The following is a 25,318-nucleotide window of genomic DNA, read 5'->3' on the forward strand; positions in this document are numbered from 1 at the left end:
GGAATTTTCAAACTTTCAGGATGAAATGCCTGTGAGTTATAAAAGTATCTGTTCTCGGAGCTAGTACCTGTCAGCCCATTGAGATAGATCCAGTCAGAAAATAGAGCCCACAATGACTATTATACTGGAACTCCACCTTATTGTATGGGATACAACAACAGAATCTTGAAATGTTGTCTTTATAGTTTCCCTCTGTCTCCTCTATAGTATGCAGAATCAAGGCAGCTTTTTTAGAATCTCTCTCTTTCTGACACTTCCTACTTCCCCAGGGTTGTGATGTTATTTATTGCCTTTTTTGTCTGATAATGGCTGTTGCATACATTGTCAACTTTTACAGTTTTTTACTGAACCTCATCAAGTCATAGCGAAAGTCTTGGGTTATGTGGAACACAGTTTAAAATAACTCTTCCCTTTTCTAAAATGGATTCCTTCCATTTCCATCACATAAAATATTTTTCTTTGAGCTGCACAGCAAACACTGATTATTATTATTAGTAAATAAATTACTTAAAGACAATCCATTGTAAAATGTCAGAAACTTTAGAATAAATATTTAAGTCTTCATTAATAGACACCATGATATAAAATATACAAATGAGTCTTGTAATCAAACATAATTTTGAAGAACATGACTATTAAATTGACTACTATAACATTTAGAAAATAGTATGTTAACTGGGATGGTGTTAACAAATATATCTCATTGATCTTGAACAAATACATAGCCTCCAATTAGTTCTGTACTCAATTTGAAATATCTTCTCCCACTTAACTACAAAGCTCTTGTGTATGGGTTACAGCAGTTGGTATTTTTCAGCTCATTTTAGATCATGAATTGTTATGGAAAAAATATTATACAAGGAGTCCTGTTAGTCTATGGGATCAAAAATCCAAAGTCTTCATCTTGATGGATGAGATTTAACTCCATGGTCTTCTCTTCATCATTGCAAACATATCAGAATCACCGAGTTGGAAGGGACCTTGGAGGTCTTCTAGTCTAGTTAAAGTTAAATTCTGGTGGCAACTTTTCTAACAAATACATTATATTAAATGGCATAGCTCAAAAAAAAAGTAAAGGAAATCCACCCTCACTGTCCTTTTGTAAGCACAGATACTAAAGCTGAAGCTCAAATATTTTAGCAGGCTAATAAGAAGAGAGAATTGATTGGAAAAGACCCTGATGTTAAGAAAAATTGAAGGCAAAAGGATAAGAAGACTGCAGAGGATGAGAGGGTTAGATAGTGTCATTGATGCAATGAACATGAATTTGGGCAAATTTAGGCGACAGTGGAGGACGGAGGGACCTGGCATGTTACTGTCTATGAGTTTGTGAAGAGCTGGACACGACTGAACAACAACATACTTTCAGAAAAAGTGCTCTGATATTTTGATGTGAGGATAAACAAGGGAAAATTCTTTCCATGTTTCCTTTCTTAGATTCATAGAATAGTGGGCTATAAACATAAATGAAATAAATGTAGTTGATCAAATCAAAGGATCAGACTATCTTCTCCTCACCTTTTTCTCCTTTCTCCATCACACACATCAACCTGCTCTTTACTATTAAAGGTCTTTCTGTCGATCCGTCCTTCACCAGAGACAAACCAAGGATAGGATCTGCTGTGCTTTGGTTCCTGCTTTTGCTTCAAGATACTCTCTTGAAATCAATTATAATATTTTCAGTGTATTTTCAGGCATTCTTTTTAAAATAACCTTTTGTTTAACCTTTCTGTAAACCATATTGTGTGCCCCTTTAAAAATGGTAAAGGTAAATAAATACAAATGTTATGAAGTAAATAACAGATTTGGTGTATTGTACTAACCTCTGATCTTCAAAAAACTTGTGTGCTAAACCTGACTGAAAAAGTGAAACATGTCATTGTTCTGTTTAAGTTATGGTGTCTAAGAAAAGGATTTCTAAGATCTTATGTGGTTATCTTTTTCAAATCATCCTGTAAATGTCAAGGGAATCTGGGACTGTGAGAGCTATAATAAAAGCTGAGTTTTATAATCTTGGTTATATCTGCTAGTTCTGAGGAATCCCTATCAAGGGAAAGTTGTTGATTTGCCAAATAGAACCTTTAATTTGGTGAAACAGGGCACACTTTTAGGACTATTAACTTATTCTTAGAACAAGAACAATGTATACTAGGCTAAGACACATAAAGATGAACGTATGCTTTAATAGGTATAATGTGCATAAATGGTATGTACTGTTCAGAGGGAATTAAAAATTTAAAAGTGCTTGTTAAGGGCTAATGGTTAAAATACTGCACAAAATATGTAATAGAAAATTTCATACAAAAAATATGAACATGACAAAATATGTCAGTACATGCAGTTACTTTTTTTTAGCTTAAAGATGCAGGAAACGTTATGGATCGGTTTAAGGACTTCAGTACCAGCGACAGTGGCAGCGAGTGTATTTAAAGCACTCTGTCAGTTGAGAAAGACTCAAAACTTCCTTTTGCAGTAAATAGCATCCTCTTTTACATTAATGCTAAACATTAAAAGGGAATACTTGCATAAGCAGCCTTTTCCTTAGTGTGGTATACAGTATGAAAATGATTGCTACTGTTACCGTACCCTAATATGATAGAACAAATTCAGTATTATATATCTTTAAAAAAATGAGTGTTGATTCTTTTTGCTTAAGCAACTGAGAATCTACTTCCTCTGTCCTGAGAGAATACATGCGTGTATCTATAGAGGAATGAATTGGGAGCATTACATTAAGAAGTTTTTTAATTCCTTATAATTCATTTATAGAGTTTTCCAGCATTTTTAAGGCTAGTTCTTGCCGCAATAAGTTTTCGCTACGGTATTACAGTACTAACCGCTTCTACCACCGTCCCACTCCATATGATCATAAATCCAATCCATAGTTTCATTCCATCTCGTTGCCTGCCTGTCTCCAGTGCGGCACACTCTACCCTCATTGCCTTGCGTGGATCCCGGTGACGCTTGTGAGTGGCGGACATCGAAAAGCTCCAAAGAGCGTGCAGCACGCTCATTGGCTAAGCCGGCAGCCTGTCTAGTGGAAGGGGGAATAGCGTGAGTGTGGGTTGCACGGTAGCGCTCTGCCGCTGTGTCTGTCGGTGTCTGGGGCCGACCCGGCGGGCGGTGTGGGGAATCGGGGAGGGGGGGAGGGCGCGCACGCGCGCGGGGGGGGAACAGAGGGGGGGCCCTTCGGTCCCGCGCGCTGCCTCGGCCAAGATGGCGGCGGGGACGGCATCGGCGGCCGTGGCCCGGTTAGAGGGCCGCGAGTTCGAATACCTCATGAAAAAGCGCTCAGTAACCATCGGCCGCAACTCCTCGCAGGGCTCGGTGGACGTAAGCATGGGCCACTCCAGTTTCATCTCCCGGCGGCACCTGGAGATTTTCACTGCCCCGCCCGCTCAGGCCCCTGCCAACAGCGGTAGCGGCCCCGCCTCGACCCTCGCCGGCGACGGGACCGGGACTCAGTCGCCGCCTGTTGCCGCCAGCCCTTCGTCTGGCAGTGGCGATTTCTACCTGCGTTGCCTGGGCAAGAACGGCGTCTTCGTGGACGGAGTGTTCCAGCGCCGGGGGGCGCCACCGTTGCAGCTGCCCCGCGTGTGAGTGTGAGGCGGAGGGAGGGATTGCCGGCGGGTGAGAGAGGTGGGGGGGGGAGCGTTGAGACACTCGTTCCGGCCAGGACCTTTCTCTTTGCCCGCCGGTCGCCGCTCCCGCCTTCCCGGCATGTTCGTCGGGTGGGTGTGGGGGGCGTGAGAGGGGAGCCCAAGGCGTTTCAAGCCTCTCCAGGGACTCCAAGGCAGGAGGATCCCGCTGGTGGAGGAAGGAGCCTCGTTGTAGTGGCGGCAGCACCCACACAAGGAGGCTTGAAGGGTGTCCGCAGCAGCAGCAGCAGCAGCACATGAGCCCCAAGCAGGGCTAGACATGGCGCTTAGTTGCTCTCTGTTTTGTGCAGCTCTAGGATCACAAGCGATTTATTGTGTAGGAAGCAACTCCTGTCGGGTTAAAAAAAAATCTTACTTTCCCCGTCTTGCAGTTATAGATAAATACTCCCCCCCCTTCATTACCTAGAGTTGGGCTTCTAAGTTGTCCTCCAGACTGCACACATGATGCACGCACTTTGGTGTACTTTTCGAGGTGGGGGGGGGGCAGTATGAGAAGCCTGGTGTTTTCAAGAGAAAAATGCAGATGTACTTTCAGTATTCAAACAAGTATCTCCACACCGAGGATTTATCTTGTGGCTAAAAAGATTGTGGGTTTTAATTTTAGAAAAAGAAAAGGCTTAGAAAAGGGGCTACTTTTTCTGTTGGTGAGAAAATATTTGTACATAGTTACTCTTAAAATAGAAAAGGCATTTCGCAAATACAGTAAGGACAATAAGCATACCTTGCTTATTAAAAGTTGATTAGGGAAGGGTTTATTCATGATGTCATATTACTAGTGTAGCTCAATGTGTTAGTTGACTTTTGTAACTTTCCTTATGCAAGGGATGTCATTTACTGGAAAAGCCAGATATTCTGTTTTGTTTTAATTTGGATTAATTTAAAACAAATTAATAGGCAGAAATGTAGAGCCTCTCACCGTACTGCTTTGCATACTCTACAGTTGGAAAAAGAGCGTATCTTACAGTATTGCAATAAGGGATAATGCTGTAGTGTAAAAAAAATTATAAATTCAGTCATTCAGTGACAAACGAGTAAAATCTCAATGTTGAAACTTTAAATGTGTTTTTACAACTGTTCAGATTTATCACAGTTACTCTGACTAGATAGCTTTGAGAAAAAATGTCCTTGTGGTTCTAGTGATTTTTGAACTCTACTGTATAGCTGTTTTGAACAACTTCTGCATTAAATCCTGTTGTCTTACAGATAACAACTCTGTGCAAAAGTCTTTTATGTATCTTGGATGTACCAATGTAAGGCATAGTATGAAACAAAATATATAATTATCTATTATTATTATTTGTCCTATTGCACATAATATCTCACAGAATGATATATCTCTTAATAGAAGTTCATTTGTCTTTCCATTCATTCCAAATTTGAAAACCTTACACTTGCTTGCAAAAAACCCCCAAACAAATGTATACACTTACTTTTAAAAGCTTAAAATCTATTTACCTGCTGAATATTGGAATATTGATAATATGTTCTTGCACTGCAATTTTTTTTGAAAGATGGTTTTTGATAATTTAATCATTGTTTTGTTAACATATATCTTCTTTAAATATTATTGTTAGCTAAAACATAGTTGCTAATTTATGATATGCAGTTCTATTCAAAGTAAAGTTGATGCTTACTAAAACATTTTGAAGGTAAACCTTATAATTTCAATATACATTTCAATTGTGTTTACGTTTATAATCCATGTATGTTATCCCAATAAAAAAAAAACCTTCTGAATTTATGACAGTTCTCCAAAGGAAAATTAAACAGAAAAAAATTCATTTGTCTCTATCACTGTATTCTAGTGAACTCAAGCCAATACCTCCATTTAAAGCAAATTATTTGGGAGAAAAAAATAATATACACATTAACATAGCATTTTTGTGGATTGGCATTTTTCTAGTTTCAGTTGTTGATGACTGTCAAATAACATACTTATTATGCATGATACCTTTTATAATAAAGAATCCTAATCTTGTTTAATTTTAGGATGAAGGCTTAGGTAATTTTGAGATGTTTTTACTTAGGGACTTGAAATTCCATTCACTTAAGGTCTTTGCCAAGATTTCATCTCTCATGTTTATTTGCACCTTGAAAATGCCCTATTTAACAGTTTACACATATTACATTGAGATTTAATAGGGTTTAATGCTATTAATATTTTTATTTGGAAAAATATGTAAAAGCCATACTGATTTTAATTTATTCAGAACAATAGAATGCAGAAATAACATCAGGGAATATATAACATGTAAAAGACAGTCAAAGAAAATATATATGATTTAATTGAAAAGTTCTCTCCCTCTGTGTGTTTGTGTGCATACAGATATACACACATACATGCCATTATCAAATGATTTTAATCTTCTATGTGATGGAAAGTAATGTCTTGAAATATAGAACATGGAGTTAAACATGTTCTGTAGATAATAAAAGTTAAAATAATTATGTTAAGCCTTATGCTACTTTTAAAAGAAGTTATTTTCCATATGAAAAACCATGTGAAATTGTGAACCAGAGTGGTGGTTTATATATGCCATTTATATTAATTATAAGAAATTTATACTACCATGGATTATAGCTAGTTGCTTTATCTTAAATAAGCTTTCTACTCCTTTTCACATAGTTTCTAAATTTTCTTATTTAACAGTGTGAATTAAAAACTTTAAGTTGGTATAGGAATTGGATTTTCAGTGATTAAAATAAAAGCAGGATTTGTTTTGAAATAAAGGCTACTAAGTAGTGGTTAAAATGTGGAGCTTTGATCTGCCACAATTTTTGTAGAATTCTACAGTTGAGGTTATCAGTGGGGTATGAGAATAGTATGCAGTTTTTGTAAATTTAGAACTTTCAAATTTCAGCTGTTTGATGAAACCCGTGATGTTTCATCTCGAGCAAACATTTGGCTTGTTAACAAATCCCTAATTAACAAAGTGGGTTTAACTGGTACTCTTACTTAAGAAGATTGGGATTGATAATTCTAGTCAGTACTTAACAATATTCAGATGAGGTCTCAAAATCCAGAGATTTAAAAATATAAATGTATTAAGCTGTATTTCCCCCCATTTTCACCTATGACATTGGTTTCTTTTCAGTTTGCAGAGATAAAGGCTTGTAATATCTAGCATTCCAAAAACTGAAAATAATTTTGAGTTGTCTCAAAAATAAGCACTGATTATATAGTAATGTCTTACATTAGATTTCTCTGCCCTTTAAAAAAAAATCATTTTGTGCTTGTCACAACTTAAAAATTAACAGGGACATCACAGTAAAGTAACTCTATGCAAGACTCCTTAGCTACATTATTAACCTCAAAAAATTTGTATAGGTAGTCCTCAACTTAAAATCACTCACTTAGCCACCATTTAAGCTACAATGGACTCCCCCTGGGCAATTCAAACTTACAATGGCCAATGGCCACCCACAGTCAGATGATCATATTTTGAATGCTTGGCAGCTGGCTCTTATTTACGGCCATGAATGACTGCCACAAAAAGTGCCATAAAATCAGATGTGGTCACATGTTGATCTGCTTAATGATGCCTGCTTTACAGACCAAAATCAAGCAAGTTATAGGTTGAATCTCCTCGACATTATTACTATGCTTTATCTTAAATGAAACTATCCGTATGCTGTATTTCAAGGAAATAGTTCTTGGTTGAAATACAAATAATGTTTGGCTGCAGAGTGCAATATGTTTATTAGGATCAAAAGTTCTTTACTCCTGGGCAACTAAGGGCCACTTTCCGCCATTTTTTTTTCATTGTTGCAAGGAAAAATATGTTGATTAATAATGTAGTGCACCATTAGAAAACCTTAACTGTACACTTTGGAATTTTGTACTCTTGATTTCAAGGAATGATTCCTTTCTTCCTCCTTCAGTTTCTTTTTTATCCAGATCCTGTCTTAAATAGAAGCTTGCCTGATATCAACTTTGTGATGTTTGCAGTACAGGTAGTACTCAATTTGCAGCCATTTATTTAGAGACTGTTTGAATTTACAACAGCATTGAAAAAAGTGATTTAAGACTGGTTTTCATATAACCATTTGCAGCATCCTTGTGGTCATGTGATCAAAATTTTGTAACTGACATGACAGTTATCCTGTTCCGGGTCATGTGATTACCATTTGCAACATTCCCAGCCAGCTTTTGACAAGCAAAGTCAATGGGGAATCCATATTTGCTTAATGGCTACATGATTCACTTAACAACTGCAGAGGTTTGTTTAACAATGATGGCAGATGTAAAATGGGGCAACAATCAATTAAAGAACTGCCTTTCTTAGCAACAAATTTTGGGCTCAGTTGTGGTTATATGTTAAGGATTACCTGTACTAATCTAAAAATATTTTCCAGATTATAAAAAAGTTATTTTGTTTTTTCTATTTTAAATTATTTTTTCTGTGCCGCCCCTAGGGAATTTAAAATGAATGGCTAGTATAAATCAGGGTGTCAACTTGTGGCGTCATGTTGTCGTTGCATGACATATCACAACTTTTCTTCCATCGCTAAAACGGGGGTGTGGTGATGGTTAGCATGTGATGCAACTGGCTGTGGGCCTTGAGTTTGACACCCCTGGTATAAATTAAGAAATTTTATATGGTCTCTCAATTCATTCAGGGCTGCTTAGAAGGATAATACCTCAATATCCATACAATAAGCCCACATTATCCCTAGTGGCAACTATCAGACAAACCACTTGATGGGTTACATATCATTCTGGGGTCCCCAGACCTATTGGCAGAACTATGGTATGTTTTAGGGCCTTTGAGTGTCAGAGTGTGGGCCAATTCTATTTTTTGCAGATCCTGATGTTCCACAGGGAAGGAGTACCATTGATAAGGCTCTTCTTCTGGTCCCAACAAGTTAGACCTCCTTAGGAGGCGGAACCCATAGCATTCCCTACCTCTCCACTCTGGTGTGTTGGGTAGATATGACTGGAAGAAGATGGTTCTTCAAACAACCTGGTCCCAAGCCTTGATGGTGACAACTAGCATCTTGAATTTGACCTACAAGCAATATTGCTCCTCTAGGAAAGATAATGTGTAAATGTAGGTTGCATAAAACCATGTGAGCTGCCATATTTTGAACCTACTGAAGCTTTTGGAAACTTTTCAACAGCAGCTCCATGTAGAGCAGCGGTTCTCAACCTGTGGGTCGCGACCCCTTTGGGGGTTGAACAACCTTTTCACAGGGGTCGCTAAGACCATAGGAACTCTAAACTTTAGACTCCTCCTCGCGTTCCTTGAAATTCCCCGCGGATGGGCTCTGGAGTCATCGCTGGCCGCTCAGAGCATCAATGAGGCTCTACGCCGTGGAAAACATAGCTGCGCGCGCGCAGCCCATACAGTTACAGCCTTGGAGACTTCTAATGGTGGGAAATTCTTCTCAGTTGCCCAGGCTTCTGCAGAAACTGCTCTCCGAGGCTTTCCAAAACTCTCCGAAGGCAAGAAGCGGCTGCCAGCGAAGCTCTCAGTTATGGCAAGAGTCCTGCCGTTGCACCAGATTCAGCAAAGTGGCTCAAGCAGCAACGGGACATGTTTGGGGAAGGGAGAGCCGGAACTGACTGCCCGGGACTGTTTCTGTGCTGCTGTAAAAATGTCTGTTTTCCAGCTGCAGGAGGGAAGGAAAGAAGCCAGTCTTTGGAAAGAACCTCCCTCCCCCTCCAGAGAGCCTATGCCGAAAGACAGGAGGGGGCGGGCTTCCCACCCCCTATTGGTCCCATTGTTGCTGGAGCTGCTTTTGCTGACTCCAGCATGGCGGTGGGAACTTGCCATCAGTTTAGTGGCCCGCCTTCTTTGCTAGTTTGGGCGGGTGGAGAAAGGAGGCATGCAATAGTCGAGGGCGAAGGTGCTTCCCTTCGCCCTTGGTGGCAGGGGTGCTTTATCACAAGCCTCCTTTCTTCCTCCGCCCACCTGAGCAAAGAAGGCGGGCCACTAAACCGATGGCAAGAGTCCCACCGCCATGCTGGAGTAAGCAAAGGCAGCTCCAGCAACAATGGGACCAATAGGGGGTGGGAAATCCATGTCTGTCTGTGTGTGTGTCTGTGTGTGAGTGAGAGAGAGAGAGACAGACAGACAGACAGAGGCACAGAGAGACAGATGGGGGAGGAAGGAGAGAGACACACACAGAGAGAGACAGAGAGGAAGGGAGGGGAGAGACAGAGATACAGAGAGAGAATTACAGAGAGAGACAGAGAGGGAGGAAGGGAGGAGAGAGATACAGAGAGAGACAGAGGGAGGAAGCAAGGGGAGAGACAAAGAGCCACACAGAGAGACGGAAAGAGAGAAAGAGAAAGAGAGAAAGAAAGAAAGAATTGGTGGCTGTTTTGTTTCTTCTTTCCTTTTTTTCTTTTTTTAAAAAGAGCTGGGAGCCTGCTCTTAAACTTCCCAGACAAAATTTCATTTATTTGTAATTAGAAATAAATATTTCACAATATATAATTATATATTGTTTTTGTGATTGATCACTATGCTTTAATTATGTTCAATTTATAACAACAAAAATACATCCTGCATATCAGATATTTACATTACGATTCATAACAGTAGCAAAATTACTGTTATAGAGTAGCAACGAAAATAATTTTATGGTTGGGGGTCACCATAACATGAACTGTATTAAAGGGTCGCGGCATTAGGAAGGTTGAGAACCACTGATGTAGAGCATCTTGCAATAATCAAGATGGGAGGTGACTAGCCTCTCATTTTGACTATTGTGATCAGGGATCGTTGGTCCAGGAAAGGATTTAACTGACGTACACCTTGCTGTTGTGCAGTGGCTCTCCTGGCCATGACAACCACCTGTTCCTCAAATAGGAGTTGTAAGCACCAGGAGAAACCTCAGATCATGCACCAGTGTCACCCCATCCAAGACCAGAAATTGCAATTCTTCATAGACAAAGAATCCCAAAGCCAGAGCAAATTATAGAATATATATATGATTATAATGTATATAATTTTATTTCACAGTGTAACTTGGTTTTTACCTTATGCACATATTTCAATGTACTTTTATCAGCATAAAAGTACATTGAAATATACATATACAGTTGGATATATATATATATATATATATATATATATATATATATATATATATATATATATATATATATATATATATATATATATATACATACATACATACATACATACATACATACATACATACACACACACACACATACATACATATATACATACATACACATATATACATACATACATATACACACATATATACACTTATACACATATATACACACACATATATACACACATACACACACACACACACACAAATACTTATGTAGATATAAGTAAATGATATATGGCTATCAAATAGCACAATGAGATTAATTTTCAGTATATTTATTATTTACTTATTTATTGAATTTATATTGTCGCCTATTTGCCCATGGTGACTCAAGGCGGCTTACAGAATATAAGGCCATATTTAAAACACTAAAAACTAACAAAAATGATCAAATACATTAATATAGTACAATATAACAAAATCTCAACCCCCCACCTCCCACCCCCCTGCCCCCGTGACAGCAAATTACACAAGCCCTCTACTTAGATTGTGACTGTTTATTTTTTTTTCTGAGGGAAGGCATTCCATAGAAAGGATGTTACAGCAGAAAATGCCTTTTTGACTGCTGCAAATAAAAATTAGTAAGATGCACCTGCATATCCTCTAGTGATCATAACAGTGTTTGGGTGCTAATACCAAAACTGATACTACGTGATCATTTTGCTATTGAATAATGCATTTTTTTCAATTTCAAGACCTCAGATAAAAGTTGCTCCCAAGGGATGCATTATAATAATCAGAAGGTAAGATAATTACAGGTAGTTCTCACTTAACGACCACAGTTGGGTCTAAAAACTTCATCACTAAGCAATGCTGTAGTTAAGCAAAACATCTCATGTCTGTGACTTGCACTTTTGCTTTCAGCTTCTTCATTGATTTTACTTTTCAAAAGCTGATTGTGAAGCTCTTGGTGGTGATCATGTGATCACGGGAATGCGAACACAGATGTAAATGCCTGAAATTTCCTGAATTTGCAATTGCCTGAATGCTAGTCTAATCATGTGGCCGCAGGGATGCTGTGATGGTCATAAACTCAAGGACTGGTCATAAAGTTACTCTACTTTTTTTACACTGCTGTAACTTTGAACAATTGCTAAACAGGGCAGTTGTTAAGTGCGATCTACCTCTAATGCATTTGATTAAGCTGGGTCCCCTTTATCATTGTACCAATTAGCCAACCAGTAATAGTGATGATTTACTGAATTCTCCCAAGCTGTATACCTGCTGCTTTTGACAGGATTAAATCTAAGGTACTGGTCTTGAACAAGACACTGAAGTAAGATTTATACAGGCATTATAATTCAGTTTTCAGTTTTCACAGATGCTATTGATAACATCATGACCCTCTTCTTCAGTGTTCAATATCAAGCATGTATTAAGCGTGTGCAATATCAAGCATATAGAAACAGCACTGGAGACAAAATGGTGTTTGTGGTAACTCAATGCTATCAACTGTGAGGAAAAGTAGAGAAAGTGTAAAATTGTATATAAGGTCAATAGCATCAAACACCATTACAAGATCAGGCAGAGATGTCAGTCCTTCTTTTCTGGTAAGGGTCATCCAGTCCAGCAACCAAGATAATTTTCTCTCAAAACACACACACCAAAGGGATACTTGAGAAAATATTTCTTGTTACATAATTTCTGGTACTGGACCATTATTACTGTAGTATTTGCAGTCTCCAAGAATGAAGGAACTTTGCCTGGAGTGTGATGCCAGCCATTCATAAATAACTAGCCTGTGACTTTGCAGAGAGAAATCTATCCTATGGCCATAAATATTTAATAACTATGCCTAGTACTCATATTCCTTTTTAGAAGAAGATCAACTGAGGCAGCATGTCATGTACATATGCTCTGACTCAATTGATTATGATCAGGTATGATACCAAAAAATCTAAAATGCATATGATTTAAATCAAACTTCTTTCCTATGCTTTTGGAGTGTACCTGAAACCTCTCTCAGAATTGGGATAGATTGTGTGTTAGATATTTTACCTTAGTTTTCCTGAAATACAGCAGGACAATTTTATCTTCAAAACACTTAGAAAATATGTCACATACGCATTATTGTTTCAGATGTTAATTTCAACATTAAGTGATAGAGTTCTGCTGTGTAAGTTACCTGAGGAAGTAGTGAAGGAAGCAGAATAAATGCTTTTACGTATGTTTTGATGAATTCCTGGTAATTTGCTGTTAATGTCATAATCGACTTTTCATTTTGTGCAGTACCCCTCCATATGATAAATAATTAGAGTTCAGTAATTGTATTAAGGTCTCCCTCTCCTTACCGTTTCAATGCTGAACAGATCATTTCTAAATATAGAAATGTCTTTCAGATCATTCTAGAATTTAGTTGATTCCATAAATCCCTGGAAGTAAATATGTCTGTCATAGCCCTGAAGAAAGAATGAATGATGTAAACCCACAACTTCCACCAAAGGATTATCTGAGCTTAAGCTCTGTTACCTACATATCACCCATATCATATGTATGGGTAGAACTAGATTGTGCGCCTTGTCACTCATTTCATTTCATTCATACAAACATACACACAAACACACACACACACACACTCACTCACTCACTCAATTAATTATAACTTGGAATATGCCCATGGATGCTATGAAATCCCACATACAATACTGATGTACCTTAGGACCACTATTTTAATGTTCTGGAACACCGATATGCTTTGACAAATGGTAATGCAATAGTTTCATCTATCTCTACAACCTATCACCGGATGTGGTTTCAAAATACATAGAATCCCGGATAAGAGGTCTCATGGCATAATAAAATCTGATTAACACCATCTATAAACTCATCTGTGTTGATGCTTATAAACAGACTGGATTAAATTAAACCCATTTGATTTTGTCTCTTATTTATGGAAGCCAAGTTAATCCATAAATGATAAATTCTTACGATCTGTCCTAGCTATAAATTAACCACATTTTTATCCAGTTCCCTTTTTTATTCAGTTTTTGTTAAGTTTTAATGTTTTCATTTTTAAATGGTTAGTGTTTTAAACATTTTAATTTTAAAAGTCCATTGTTAGTCTGGCAAAAGTGTGGTGGAGTTTGGCACAGAATTGCAAGAAGGAGGGCTCTTTCACAAGAAACTAAGTTAAATTAGCCTTGAGTTCTTGGTATACAGAAAAAGACCCAGAAGGGATCATCTCTAAACTTTCACAAGGTTTTTCTAATAGATGAGTTTAAGTTTAAGTTTTATTTTATTTATATGCCGCCCTATTCCCTTAAAGGGACTCAGGGCGGCGAACAACTTAAACGGGAAGGGGAAACATACAAGTACAAATAAACATATTAAAATGACCAACAACCACACCTGTCGAGAGGGGAGAGGAGCTCATGAGCATGCCTTAGTTTAGCTAAATTCCTGCCTATGGGCGAATAGCAATAAAGAAACTACAGATAGTCCTTGACTTACAACCATTTCTTTAGTGACCATTCGAAGTTTTAGTGGCACGGAAAAAAGTAACTTATGACTGCTTTTCGCATTTACGACAGCTGCAGCATCCCCGTGATTGTATGATCAAAATTTGGTTCTTTGACACTTGGCATGTATTTGTGACAGTTGTGCTTTCCCTGGGCATGTCTTCACCATTTGCAACCCTCGCAACTGACTTCTGACAAGAAAAGTCAGTGGGAGAATCCATATTAATTTGATGATTTCATGATTCAGTTAACAGCTGACAAAATGATCATAAAGTGGGGCAAAACTCACTTAACTGTCTTGCTTAGCAATGGAAATATTGGGCTCAATTGTGGTTGTAAGTCTGGTTGCACATTTGTAACTGATTTGTCTGTCTCTTGACCTATTGATCTATCTATTGATCTATCATTCTGGTTGTTCTTTCTTCTTTGCATCCAACAAAAGGAACTTTTTTCAAAAGGGCTTTTTGGTATGCTACATCTCTGGGCTGCTAGGCACATCTTGATATCAGTGAGAGCAAGAAGACAATGGTAAGGTGGTGGAGTGCAGATTGCAGAAAATAGATGGGTGGAAGAAATTGAAATGCTAGGGTGATTGGGTAGTTTTTATAAGTGTGGCCAAACATTCATGATCACATGACTGCAGTGGCTTTAAGTTGGTTCCTGGGTGGTTCCATCCTAACTTCGAATAGTTGTAAGTTCAAGGCTATCTGTAGTGATTTCTGTACAGACTGTTTCCATTGAGATAAGCTTCCTCTTCAGTGTCATGAAGGAAATTGCCTTTGTTTTCTAAACTGTTAGGCTAGTTTGAGTTTTCTAAATGTAGCCTGTGGGTAGTTAAAGTATTTTACCTTCTTTAAAATAAGGTTATTACAGTAGTCCTTGACCTATAACAGTTCATTTAGTGACCATTGAAAGTCACAACAGCACTGAAAAAAGTGATTTATGATTGTTTTTCACATGACCATTGCAGCATCTCCATGGTCATGTGATCAAAATTCAAATGCTTTTGGCCACTGACTCATCTTTATGATAGTTGCAGTGTCCCAGTGTCATGTGATCCTATTTTGTGACCATCTACCAAGCAAAATCAACGGGGAAGCCAGACTCACGTAACAGCTGTGTTGCTAACTTAACAATTGCAGTGATTCATTTAACAATTGGGGCAAAACTCATTTAACACATATCTCACTTAGCAACAGAAGTTTTGTGCTGAAGTGTGTTCATAAGTCGAGGACTATCTGTATTTGATTGAAAGGAAGTTCAGAGGAAAATCTCAGTTGTCAGAAATGTTTAACCAATCTAGATCTGACTTCTTCTATAGTCAATAATACTGTATGGGTTTATTTATTTATTTACTTACCTACTTACTAATGTTTTAATACTAGATAATTGTTTTCCCAAATTATAAAAGCAATACAGATATGTATATCCTTAAAAAGTCTTCAAAAGTAAATGAGAGGAGAGAGATCAGTTTCTCAAGACTAGAGAGAAGCGATGAGTAGTATGTTGGCATTTACATGCTGGCATTCAGATCAGGCTGGCCTGATGTTTCTTGCTGGAGCACTTGCTTGAATAGTAATTCGTAGCTCTTGTTTCTTTAGCTGTTGGATGTGGCCAGAATTGCTGGAGGGAACAAATGGAGCCAAGGTATGCTGCTCTTCACTTTTCAAGTTGGTAGGAACTGAATGTTCTATCTGGCAGGGAAACTTTATGTAGCTGCTCCTCTAGTTGGTTAAATTCTCATGGCATACTTGACGGAGGTATCTTCCTCTAGTTAATTGATTGTGCCAATGTTATACTAGTGCAGGTTAATTAATTAGTTATCACAGTTTTCAGTCTTTTTAACTGATATGAAGCACATTTCTGACTTTTAAAATTGTACCCTTCCAGAGTGGACTTCTGTGCTTTTTAAAAAATTCAGAATGGCATGATCACTGTAGATGAATCAGATGATGGTAGAGTGTCCTGTTCTCTCCCATCCATTCCTGCTTTATTTTATTGTCCTTTATGACAGATGAATTTTTGTGAGTCCCTCTTAGGTTTTTGTATCTGTCATGAATGTCTGAAGATTCCATTAAATGTATGGTCATGTAACCCTATCCTAGGGCATGACATCCTTGCTATTCATGGCTTTGTTATAGTTTCATTACACTACTGCCACATAAATGGGGCTACTTTTAAAGATCATCTTGAGATTTTATTTGACCCAAAATGCAGCAGCTCATGTATTACCCAGCATTCATCAATGCTCATCAGAGCTCATTAACTTTCTAATGAGTCCTACATTAGGTTCTAGGTGCAATTTAATGTGCAAATATTAACCTATACAATCTTTGTGGCTTGGCATTTTGCTACCTTCAGAATCACTTTCACTGAATTGACCCAGTTTATTTGATCTTGTGAGGAAAAGCAATTAGTGGTTAGTGGAGAGATGTGCCCAGAGTCACTGCTTTTATGTAGCAGCTCTGGCATTCTGGAATGGTCTCCTATTGGAATTTAGACCAGCCCCAGCTTTATTTGCCTAGTGGAAACAGCTGAAGACAGAACACTTCTGGAGGTGTTTGAGGCTTAATGCTTGTCTTTTTGGAGGGTTGCATGTTTGGATTTTTGGGCAGAGTTGTGTGCTTTATGCTTTTGAGTGAAACTATTGAGAGAGCATGATGAGATGATGCTCAGTGTGAAATATGATTGTATCAAGATTTAGACTACAATTTATATCTGTTCCTTGCATCTCTTTAAGAAGAAATTATGTTGCCTAAATGGTGATGCATATCCTAATAAGTAGGCCTTCAGGGTCCTCCAGAATTGTAATCTACTGGACTTGGTGGTTCAACAATGAGCCCATCTAGCTTGATTCAGTCCTATTCTTCATTAGTCTGCTTTCTGGTCTGGCAGTGTTATTTATTTCCTGTGTGAAGAAGGCATACCGTATCATTGGGACATGAGTGTCATTAGTACAGAATTCACAGTCAACAGCATTTCTTTATTCTAGTGACTTGCATCCTATATGCAGACTAAGCCAAATTGTCAACTATCATATGAAGTCTGGTTTACTAGTCCAATAGTTGTTACATTGAAAACTTTTTGTACATTGATGCAAAGGTCTCTAGGGAATCCAGCATATATAGACAATAAAGAGTATCACATTGTTACTGAACATAAAAATGCTTAATAAAAACAATTCTGTAGTTTAGACCAGTGTTTTTCAACCTTTTTTGTGCAAAGGCACACTTTTTTCATGAAAAAAATCACGAGGCACACCACCATTAGAAAATGTTAAAAAAATTTAACTCTGTGCCTATATTGACTATATATAAAGTAATTTTCCCACGGCACACTTTACACTATGTCACGGCACACTAGTGTGCCACGGCACAGTGGTTGAAAAACACTGGTTTAGACCATGGTAATAATTGCACAATGATGAGTTGCTTGTTGTTGACATTGAAGTTAAGCATATGGTCGATGCTATGTGGAGGGTGTATAGGAGCTTTTGCCTCTTTAGAAGAAACCCTATTATAATGTAGAAGCACTGAATCTCCAAGTGAAGCTTTCTTCTCCTAGGCGCTGTTTGGAGTGTCCAAGCATGGGTTAACTTCAGCTTGCTGCCCAAGGACTGAGTTTAAATCTTTTGTGTAGCCATTCCTCTAGCTCTCCTTGGAGGTCAGTTTGAAAAACTTAGTCGCCCTAAAAGGATGTATTGAGATTTCCAGTCCTTGGATAGCAAGCTGGATTTCTCCCAATTAGTTTAGTGTAGCCTTTTTTAAAGTTCTTCCACAGTTGTAGCCTTAGATAGATCTAAGTTTTTTGTTTTTTCCCATTGCAAGAAGTTTATTCATCTAAATAGCCTTCCTCACACGCTGACCAGGCTGCTGGAGCGTTTCCAGCCTCCTATGCTTCCATGTGGTTCTGGCAGCACCAGGAGGCTCATCAGTGGCCGCTTAGGGGCCAGGTAAGGAAATCAGGTGCCCCTGTGAGCCGTCAGAAGGCCCCTCTTAACTCCAGAGGCTCTACTGAGCACTCCGGATCACCGACGGCACACTCCAAACTTGTGGTGGCCATTTTGGAAGAGAAAAAAAAGCACAGGCTTGAAATCCAAGCTGTTTTTCTCCTTTCCTGTGCTGCAGCATGGTCACTTAGCAGATCGTCGCTGGGAGGGATGTTGGTCAAGTGGCCTTGCTCTGGGTCTCCAGGCAGGCCTCCCCCTCCCCTGAAGACCTTGATTGGCAGCTACAGGGACTTTGGCTTTCCTGACCATTCCCTATCCTGATATTAGCAGCGCGGATCTGTGAGTGCCCTAAGAGCTTCCTCTTGGTGCCATTTTGTTGCTGCCTCACCTGCTGGAGCCGTTGCCTCAGAAATTCATCACAACTTGGGACTCCATTTCTCCAAGCAACCTTCTCTGGATAACGAGGTTTGGGGGCTGGAAGTTCCACCATGACCAGCAAAAGTGTGGAGAAGGTTAAAGAGCAGGCAGGCCCTACCATCAGTAAGCATAGGAAGCCCAATCCTGCAGCCAAGGGTGTTAGTGCAGCATGCCCCACTAAAGGCAAACAGCCCAAAGCAAGGAAGGTGTCCAAGGCAGAAAAGAGGCTGCCTGAGAGGTGTCAGAGAGCCCTAGAAAAACAATTTCAGAAGGCTCAAAGCAACCAGGGGCTTGAAAAGGATCTCCATCCACCTGAGAGCCGAGGTGGCGCAGTGGTTAAATGCAGCACTGCAGGCTACTTCAGCTGACTGCAGTTCTGCAGTTCGGCTGTTCAAATCTCATCGGCTCAGGGTTGACTCAGCCTTCCATCCTTCCGAGGTGGGTGAAATGAGGACCCGGATTGTTGTTGGGGGCAATATGCTGACTCTGTAAACCGCTTAGAGAGGGCTGAAAGCACTATGAAGCGGTATATAAGTCTAACTGCTATTGCTATTGCTATTGCTGAGATTCCTGCTAATTCCCCCATCTTGACTCTTCCACCAGAAGAATCTCCATCCATAGGGGAGGAGGGCAATTTTGGGTTCTCCCCTAACCCCTCTAGAGCATCTCCCAGGCCCTTAGCCTCATCTCTAGAGGAGGAATACATGGAGGAGGCTTGTTCCCTGTTGGAAGAGGAAATTCCCCCTCCTGGGCCAGTAGCCAGGGATTTGCCCCAGAACCACTCCTAACCACTCCTAAACTGATCCCAGCCATGAAGGAGGTGGTTGCAAGGGCTATCTCTCAGGGGATTGCTGATGGCATCCAGCAGTTGGGCCTTTCCTTGCCTCTCCCAAGCTGAACCAAAGCCAAAGTGAGGGTTGTTGAGCCCCCACAGCAAGAGGGTCTCCCCTCCTGCCTCCTTGGCTGTCAGCGAAGCATCTGACGTGGAGAAGGGCGGTCAGGATGCCCCAGATTTGTCAGAGGATGAGAACCTGACCCCCGACATTCCTGCCTTCTTGGAGTTATTCAAGCATAATGCAGACGCCCCTTCTACCTCTGGGGGATACACTAGGCCTTGCACCCAGTTGCAGGACCGCTCCCACGAGAGGTCCTCATTCAGGGACAAGAATAGGCAGCAGGGGAACCACAGGACTTTCCGAGGAAGGTATTCCAACCGCTTCTTTTGGCGGACTAAGTGATTGTCACTGGTCCCCTCCCATCGGGGGTCATCTACAGTTGTATGCCGACCAATGGGAGGAGACAACGACGGATGCTTGGGTTCACAATACGGTTCAGTATGGTCTGACCCTAGAGTTCCTTTCTATGCCCCCGTGGACCTTCATCTGCTGTCCCATTCCCAAATCGCCCCTCAAACGCCAGCTGATGCAGGCGGAGATCAGACATCTGCTGGAGATAGCGGCCATCGAGCAGGTACCCCCTGGTCAGGAAGGCAGCGGGTTTTACTCGATCCTCTTCCTGGTCCCCAAAGCATCGTGTGTGTGAGAGAGAGAGCAATACTGGATCTCAAGAAGCTCAACATCTACCTAGCGTACAGGCACTTCAAGAAGCAATCGCTCCAGACCATCTTGAGTTGCATCAGGCAGGGCGATCACATGACATTGATTGACTTGAAGGAGGCATATCTGCACGTCCCCATTCACTCAGCGCATCACCATTCTTGAGGTTCCAGTTTGCAGACCATCATTACCAGTACAAGGTTCTTTCCTTCGGCCTCTCATCGGCCCCAAGGACATTCACAAAGCTCCTGGCCACAGTCGCAGCGGATCTCCGATCCTGACCTGTACAACTCTTCTGCTACCTGGACGATATACTCCTACTGTCGTCATCCATCCCACAAATGCATCGGGACCTCAATCTCACCATTTGCACCCTTGAACGGCACGGCTTTTCCATCAACCAGGAGAAAAGTCACCTGAATCCAACCTCCAGAATTCAATATCTGGGCATGGTGATCGATTCCAACATTTGCCAAGTCTTCCTCATGCAGCAACAAGTGGACAGCATAACCTCCCTTGCACAACGCATCAGAATGTCAAAGTCAGCCTCCATCGTGAATCTGTCCCAGCTTCTGGGGAAACTGGTCTCGTGCATTGCGGTAGTTCCCTGGGCTCGAATGCACGCATGGGAACTCCAGTGGTTCTTGCTTCCGATTCAGCGTCTCAAGGCCAGCAATTCCAAGAGGATTGTAAATGTTCCTCCGAGAGTCAGCACATCGCTCAGATGGTGGCAGTCGCCGGCTCTGCAGAAGGGCTCCCTCTTCAAAGAACCAGAGTGCCTGCTCATAATGACGGATGCCAGCCTGTATGGCTGGGGCACCTATTTTCAGATTCATGTGGCACAGGGCAGATGGTCGCCAGCGGAGCTCACCCACAATATAAATTGGCTGGAGCTCAGGTAAGCCAACGGTCATTCCCTTGCTCATATCATAGCCAAGCTGGGTTACTGCCCTGCAGTGGTGTCAGAGATCAGTTACTATTCCCTATGCTGGGTCTCATCTCTACCCAAGGAGGGTAGGATTAGGCAGTAAGGTTGCCTTCCTTTTGGCAGTGACCACTGATAGTAAGAAAAAGCAGGGTATGTGTGGAAAAGAACAGATCCTGCCTTAGCTATGATAGCACCTTAGTACAGGTAGATTGTAGCTGTCTCTAAGGCTCTTGTATCTTGTATCTTGTGTGGAACTTCCCTTTCTTATCACCCCAATAACATTGGCCTCTGTGCCCAAGTTGAACCTAATGACCATTTCCATTTTTTTACATTCATCTATGATTCTTGGAAAAGATCACAAATGTGCTGTCTCACTTCTGCGAATTGCTCTTTTCTTGTTTGTGCAGTATCTTGCCTTTTATTCTTCTAGACCACAGGGTAGCTCGTATTTCTTTTTGATCCCTTCTTGTGTCCCTGTTAATCTGTCTCTCTTGGTTGCTTTTATCTTGAGTGCTATCTAACCTGTTATCTGTCTCTGGCTGTTGTAGTTTGTTAATCATAGAGCCCACGAGGAATTAATTGCTTGTAAATTAGCTTTTCTAGTATTCATCTGTGAATTCTCACAAACAGTGGCCAAAATTGTAGAAACCTTTTGGGAAAAGTGTATTTTTGAGGTTTGATGACTAATAGCACCACTTTTTTTTTGAGTAGTACCATAAAATTATATATCAATGAAAAGATAATTTAATCAAGAATGTAATGCAACAAAGTTTGTTCAATTATCTGTATTTATGAAAAGTTATAGGCAAATAACATTTAATAAATATAATAAATATAACATTTAAACATAAAAAATATAATAAAAGCAATTTTTATCTCTCAAAGGTTGAAAAGACTAAACTGGGCTAAACTCCATGTTACCTGGACAGAAGATATATAATGTTATGATACTACTAAAAAAAGTGATTTTATTAGCCATCAAACCTCAAATATACTGTACACCTTTCCCAAAAGGTTTCCATAATTTTGGCCACTACTGTATAAGTTCTGGACCTGTGCAAAAGCCTATTTGGAATGTTAAATTGCCTAGGATTTTCTGCAGAATCCCCACAGTGCAAATTAGTGTTTCCTTTTATTCTTCTCAGTTCCAGAGACTACTGGATCAAAAGAAAACTGAACAATTTTGAAACTGAATAGGAAGTGCAGGAGGTTATATGAATTAATACTGTATACTATGTTAACCAAGTAGGTAAAATAGTTTTTTAAAATAATGATCAGCTGTGCTTGTTGAAGATTAACTAGGGGCAGAGGGAGCAAATTGTATGTAAAAAAAAAAGTTAGCATAGCATAGCGTGGCATAGCATGTTTGAAAAAGTATGCTTCCACATTGATTGTAGGAAATGTAGCTGAAATAATATACTGTACAGATAAAAAAACAAGTGCCCTGAAACAGGGCTTCCCATTCCTGGGTAAATTATCCAAAATAAGATAAAAGTGGTATTTCTTTGGGTAATGACACATAAACCCATTACCAAAACACAACAGGGACATTTAAATTTAATTAAAGTGTTTAATTACATTGGGCAAAATGATTTTCTGATAAAAAAAATTGGGTAACAAAGGAAAAGGTTTGGGAAGGTTAATTTCTGCTCTAAATAGTTAACCAAACTCTTCATGGTTAATATGAGGACTGATTCACATACTGAGTGCTTTACTGTGACTGCAGCCTGTTGGGAACCAGGCTGCACAAACAGTCAGCAGACAAGCATGTGAAGCCACATTTGTGCAAGCGGGACACATGTGTGTGTGAGAAACCATCCCTTCCCTCTTGTTGCTGCCAGTCTGCAGAGCCAGAAAGGTTGGAGATTACTGCTTTACAGCACTCTCTGGGCAGTTTGCAACATCAGCTATTGATCCCAACAATTTGGATCCTCATTTTATTGAGCTCGAAGGATGGAAGATTGAGTCAATCTTGATCCAGTCAAGATTGAATTCCTGGCAATGGGCAGAATCAGTCTGCAATACTGCATTGCAATCACTGTGCCACCAGGGCTCAAAATCAATATATTGGGGATTTAAAAAATAATTTACAGTAAATATTGTTATCTAAATGGTAACAGGCAACATAGAAGTTCCAGTGAATGAAAAACTAGGAAAAGATGGTGATGTAATTTCACTAGAGCTCTCTTTAGGTAAACTTAGTCTGTATCCAATGAAAAATACCTACCGTGTTCCCCCGAAAATACGACATGTCCTGAAACTAAGGCCATGCCACATTTTTCAGGTGGGCAAAAATATAAAAATAAAAATATAAGAAAATAAGCCCCCTGGACAACTCCAACCTCCGGCCAGGCAGAGTGCTGCTCACTAACCTAGCGGTATCCCGAAGGCGGCAAGCTGCGGGAACTGGGGGGGGGGGCAAAGGGGCTCGCATTGCTTGCCGCTTTAGGGATACCGCTAGGTCGCTGAGCGGCGTTGTGCCCAGCTGGAGAGGGGGTTTGCCGGGTGGGTTTTCTGCTCCCCGATCGCGTGCCTCCCAGCCTCACGATGCCCTGGCACAGCTCTGCTGCGTTCCTTACCCTTTCGTCCAGTGAAGCCCCTTGTAGAAAAAACCTCGCCATGAGGTTTTGAACTCATGAGGGTTTTTTTACAAGGGGCTTCCCTGGACGAAAGAAAGAACGCAGTGGAGCTGTCAGTCTCCAGTAGTGCTAGGACATGCGTCTCACTTCCCCTGCTACCCCTCGTCTTTTAAAGGGACGATGGGGAAGGGAAGCAGACAGGCTTCCTTTACATTAGGGCAAGGTGGGCAGTGTTGGGTCACGAGCCACGCCTCTTACCTTTCCAGGTCCATCGCGGTCCTTGCTATTGTGTCCAGAGAAGCCTCTGGTAAGAAAACAACAACCCCTTCTCGCGAGTTCAAGAAGTTTGATTGAACTCGCGAGAAGGGTTTTTTTTTAACCAGCAGCTTCCCTGGACACAATGGCGAGGAACGTGACAGAGCTGGAAAGGTAAAAGGCGCGCCTCACTTCTCGCCTGCCCCAGAAAATAATAAGCCCTCCCCCTATAATAAGCCCAAGGTAATATTTTTGGGGGGCAAAAGTAAATAAGACCCTGTCTTATTTTCAGGGAAACACTGTATCTGAGAGAATGGATACAATACAATTAGTATACAGTGCATTCAGGAAGTATTCAGACCCCCTTCACTTTTGTCAATTTTGTTATGCTGCAGCCTGATTCTACAGGGGTTGAAATTCATTTTTTCCTCATTAATCTATATTCAGTACCCTATAATGCCAAAGTGAAAACAAAGTGAAAATAGAATTTTAGAAATATCTGTAAATTTATTAAAAAGAAAAAAAAACCTGAAATATCATGTTGGCATAAGTATTATACCCTTCACTCAAGTATTCTGTTGAAGCAGCAATTACAGCCTCAGGTCTTTTGGGGTATGATATGACAAACTTTGCACACATGGATTGGGAGTTTTCCAATTGAAAATTTGTTTTTTTTTAAGTGGGCAGGGCTGAGTTAAGAGGTATCTTTTTTTTATTGGGGATTTGGTAAATAACAGGAAAGTGTATCTGTGAGAGTGAGACTCAGACTTGTTAATATGTGAAAGAGCTTCAGAACAGAGGAGAGGAGAATTTAGTGGAGGTAACAGCACTGGGGAAAATAAGGCATTAGAAGCAGCAGCACCAGCACGTTTCCTCCTCTAAAGCACAAAAGCAGCTCAGCAAGAACTGAGGACCCCTCCTCAAACTGTTTTCCCAGGCCAAAATTGCTGAAGGAGTGTGGAAAGGTGATGACTGTGAGGATATGGGCCACAAGAGTTGTAAAGGAGCACCTGAGTAAATGGCTTCCTCAAAACAACAGCAGTAGGGTAAGGAAGAACAAACCTGGAAGCGATGATAGAGAATTATGTGTGCATGGATATAATAGGAACCATGGAACAAAAGGAAGCAAGATAGCAAAGTACAGTATAGAAAATCTCAGGAAGTGTAAATTGGGGAAGAAGAAAAGGGTTAGAGCAGATGGAAGCTCCCCCCCCCCCCCTTTACATATCCAGTCAAAAGTTAGTAAAGGTCAAGTGACCAGATAATATCACATAAGGCTTTGGAGAGCAAGCCAAGAAATACCCGAGGAGGCTTAATGAATATTGACTATTGGCCTTGAAATATTGGCTTTATCAAAATTTTCAGTAACCTGAGACAACAGATATACACTGCATAGGCTGAGATTTGTTTCTAGAGGAA

The 25,318-nt window shown here is 40.3% G+C and overlaps 1 protein-coding gene across 1 annotated transcript in view; it reads left to right on the plus strand.

Moving 5' to 3' along the window:
- The first annotated feature begins 3,176 nt into the window (after positions 1 to 3,176).
- FOXK2 (forkhead box K2) overlaps positions 3,177 to 25,318 on the plus strand; it is a 40,283-nt gene continuing 18,141 nt past the window's right edge. Inside the window, exon 1 of the mRNA XM_014065071.2 lies at positions 3,177 to 3,596. Within this exon, the coding sequence (XP_013920546.2) occupies positions 3,217 to 3,596 (380 nt within the window). The 5' untranslated portion in view covers positions 3,177 to 3,216. The remainder of the gene's footprint in view (positions 3,597 to 25,318) is intronic.

This window comes from Thamnophis sirtalis, unplaced genomic scaffold (genome assembly GCF_051295495.1).
Source record: "Thamnophis sirtalis isolate CommonGarterSnake01/CBP01778 unplaced genomic scaffold, rThaSir2_p1.2 scaffold_3, whole genome shotgun sequence".
NCBI lineage: Eukaryota > Metazoa > Chordata > Lepidosauria > Squamata > Natricidae > Thamnophis > Thamnophis sirtalis.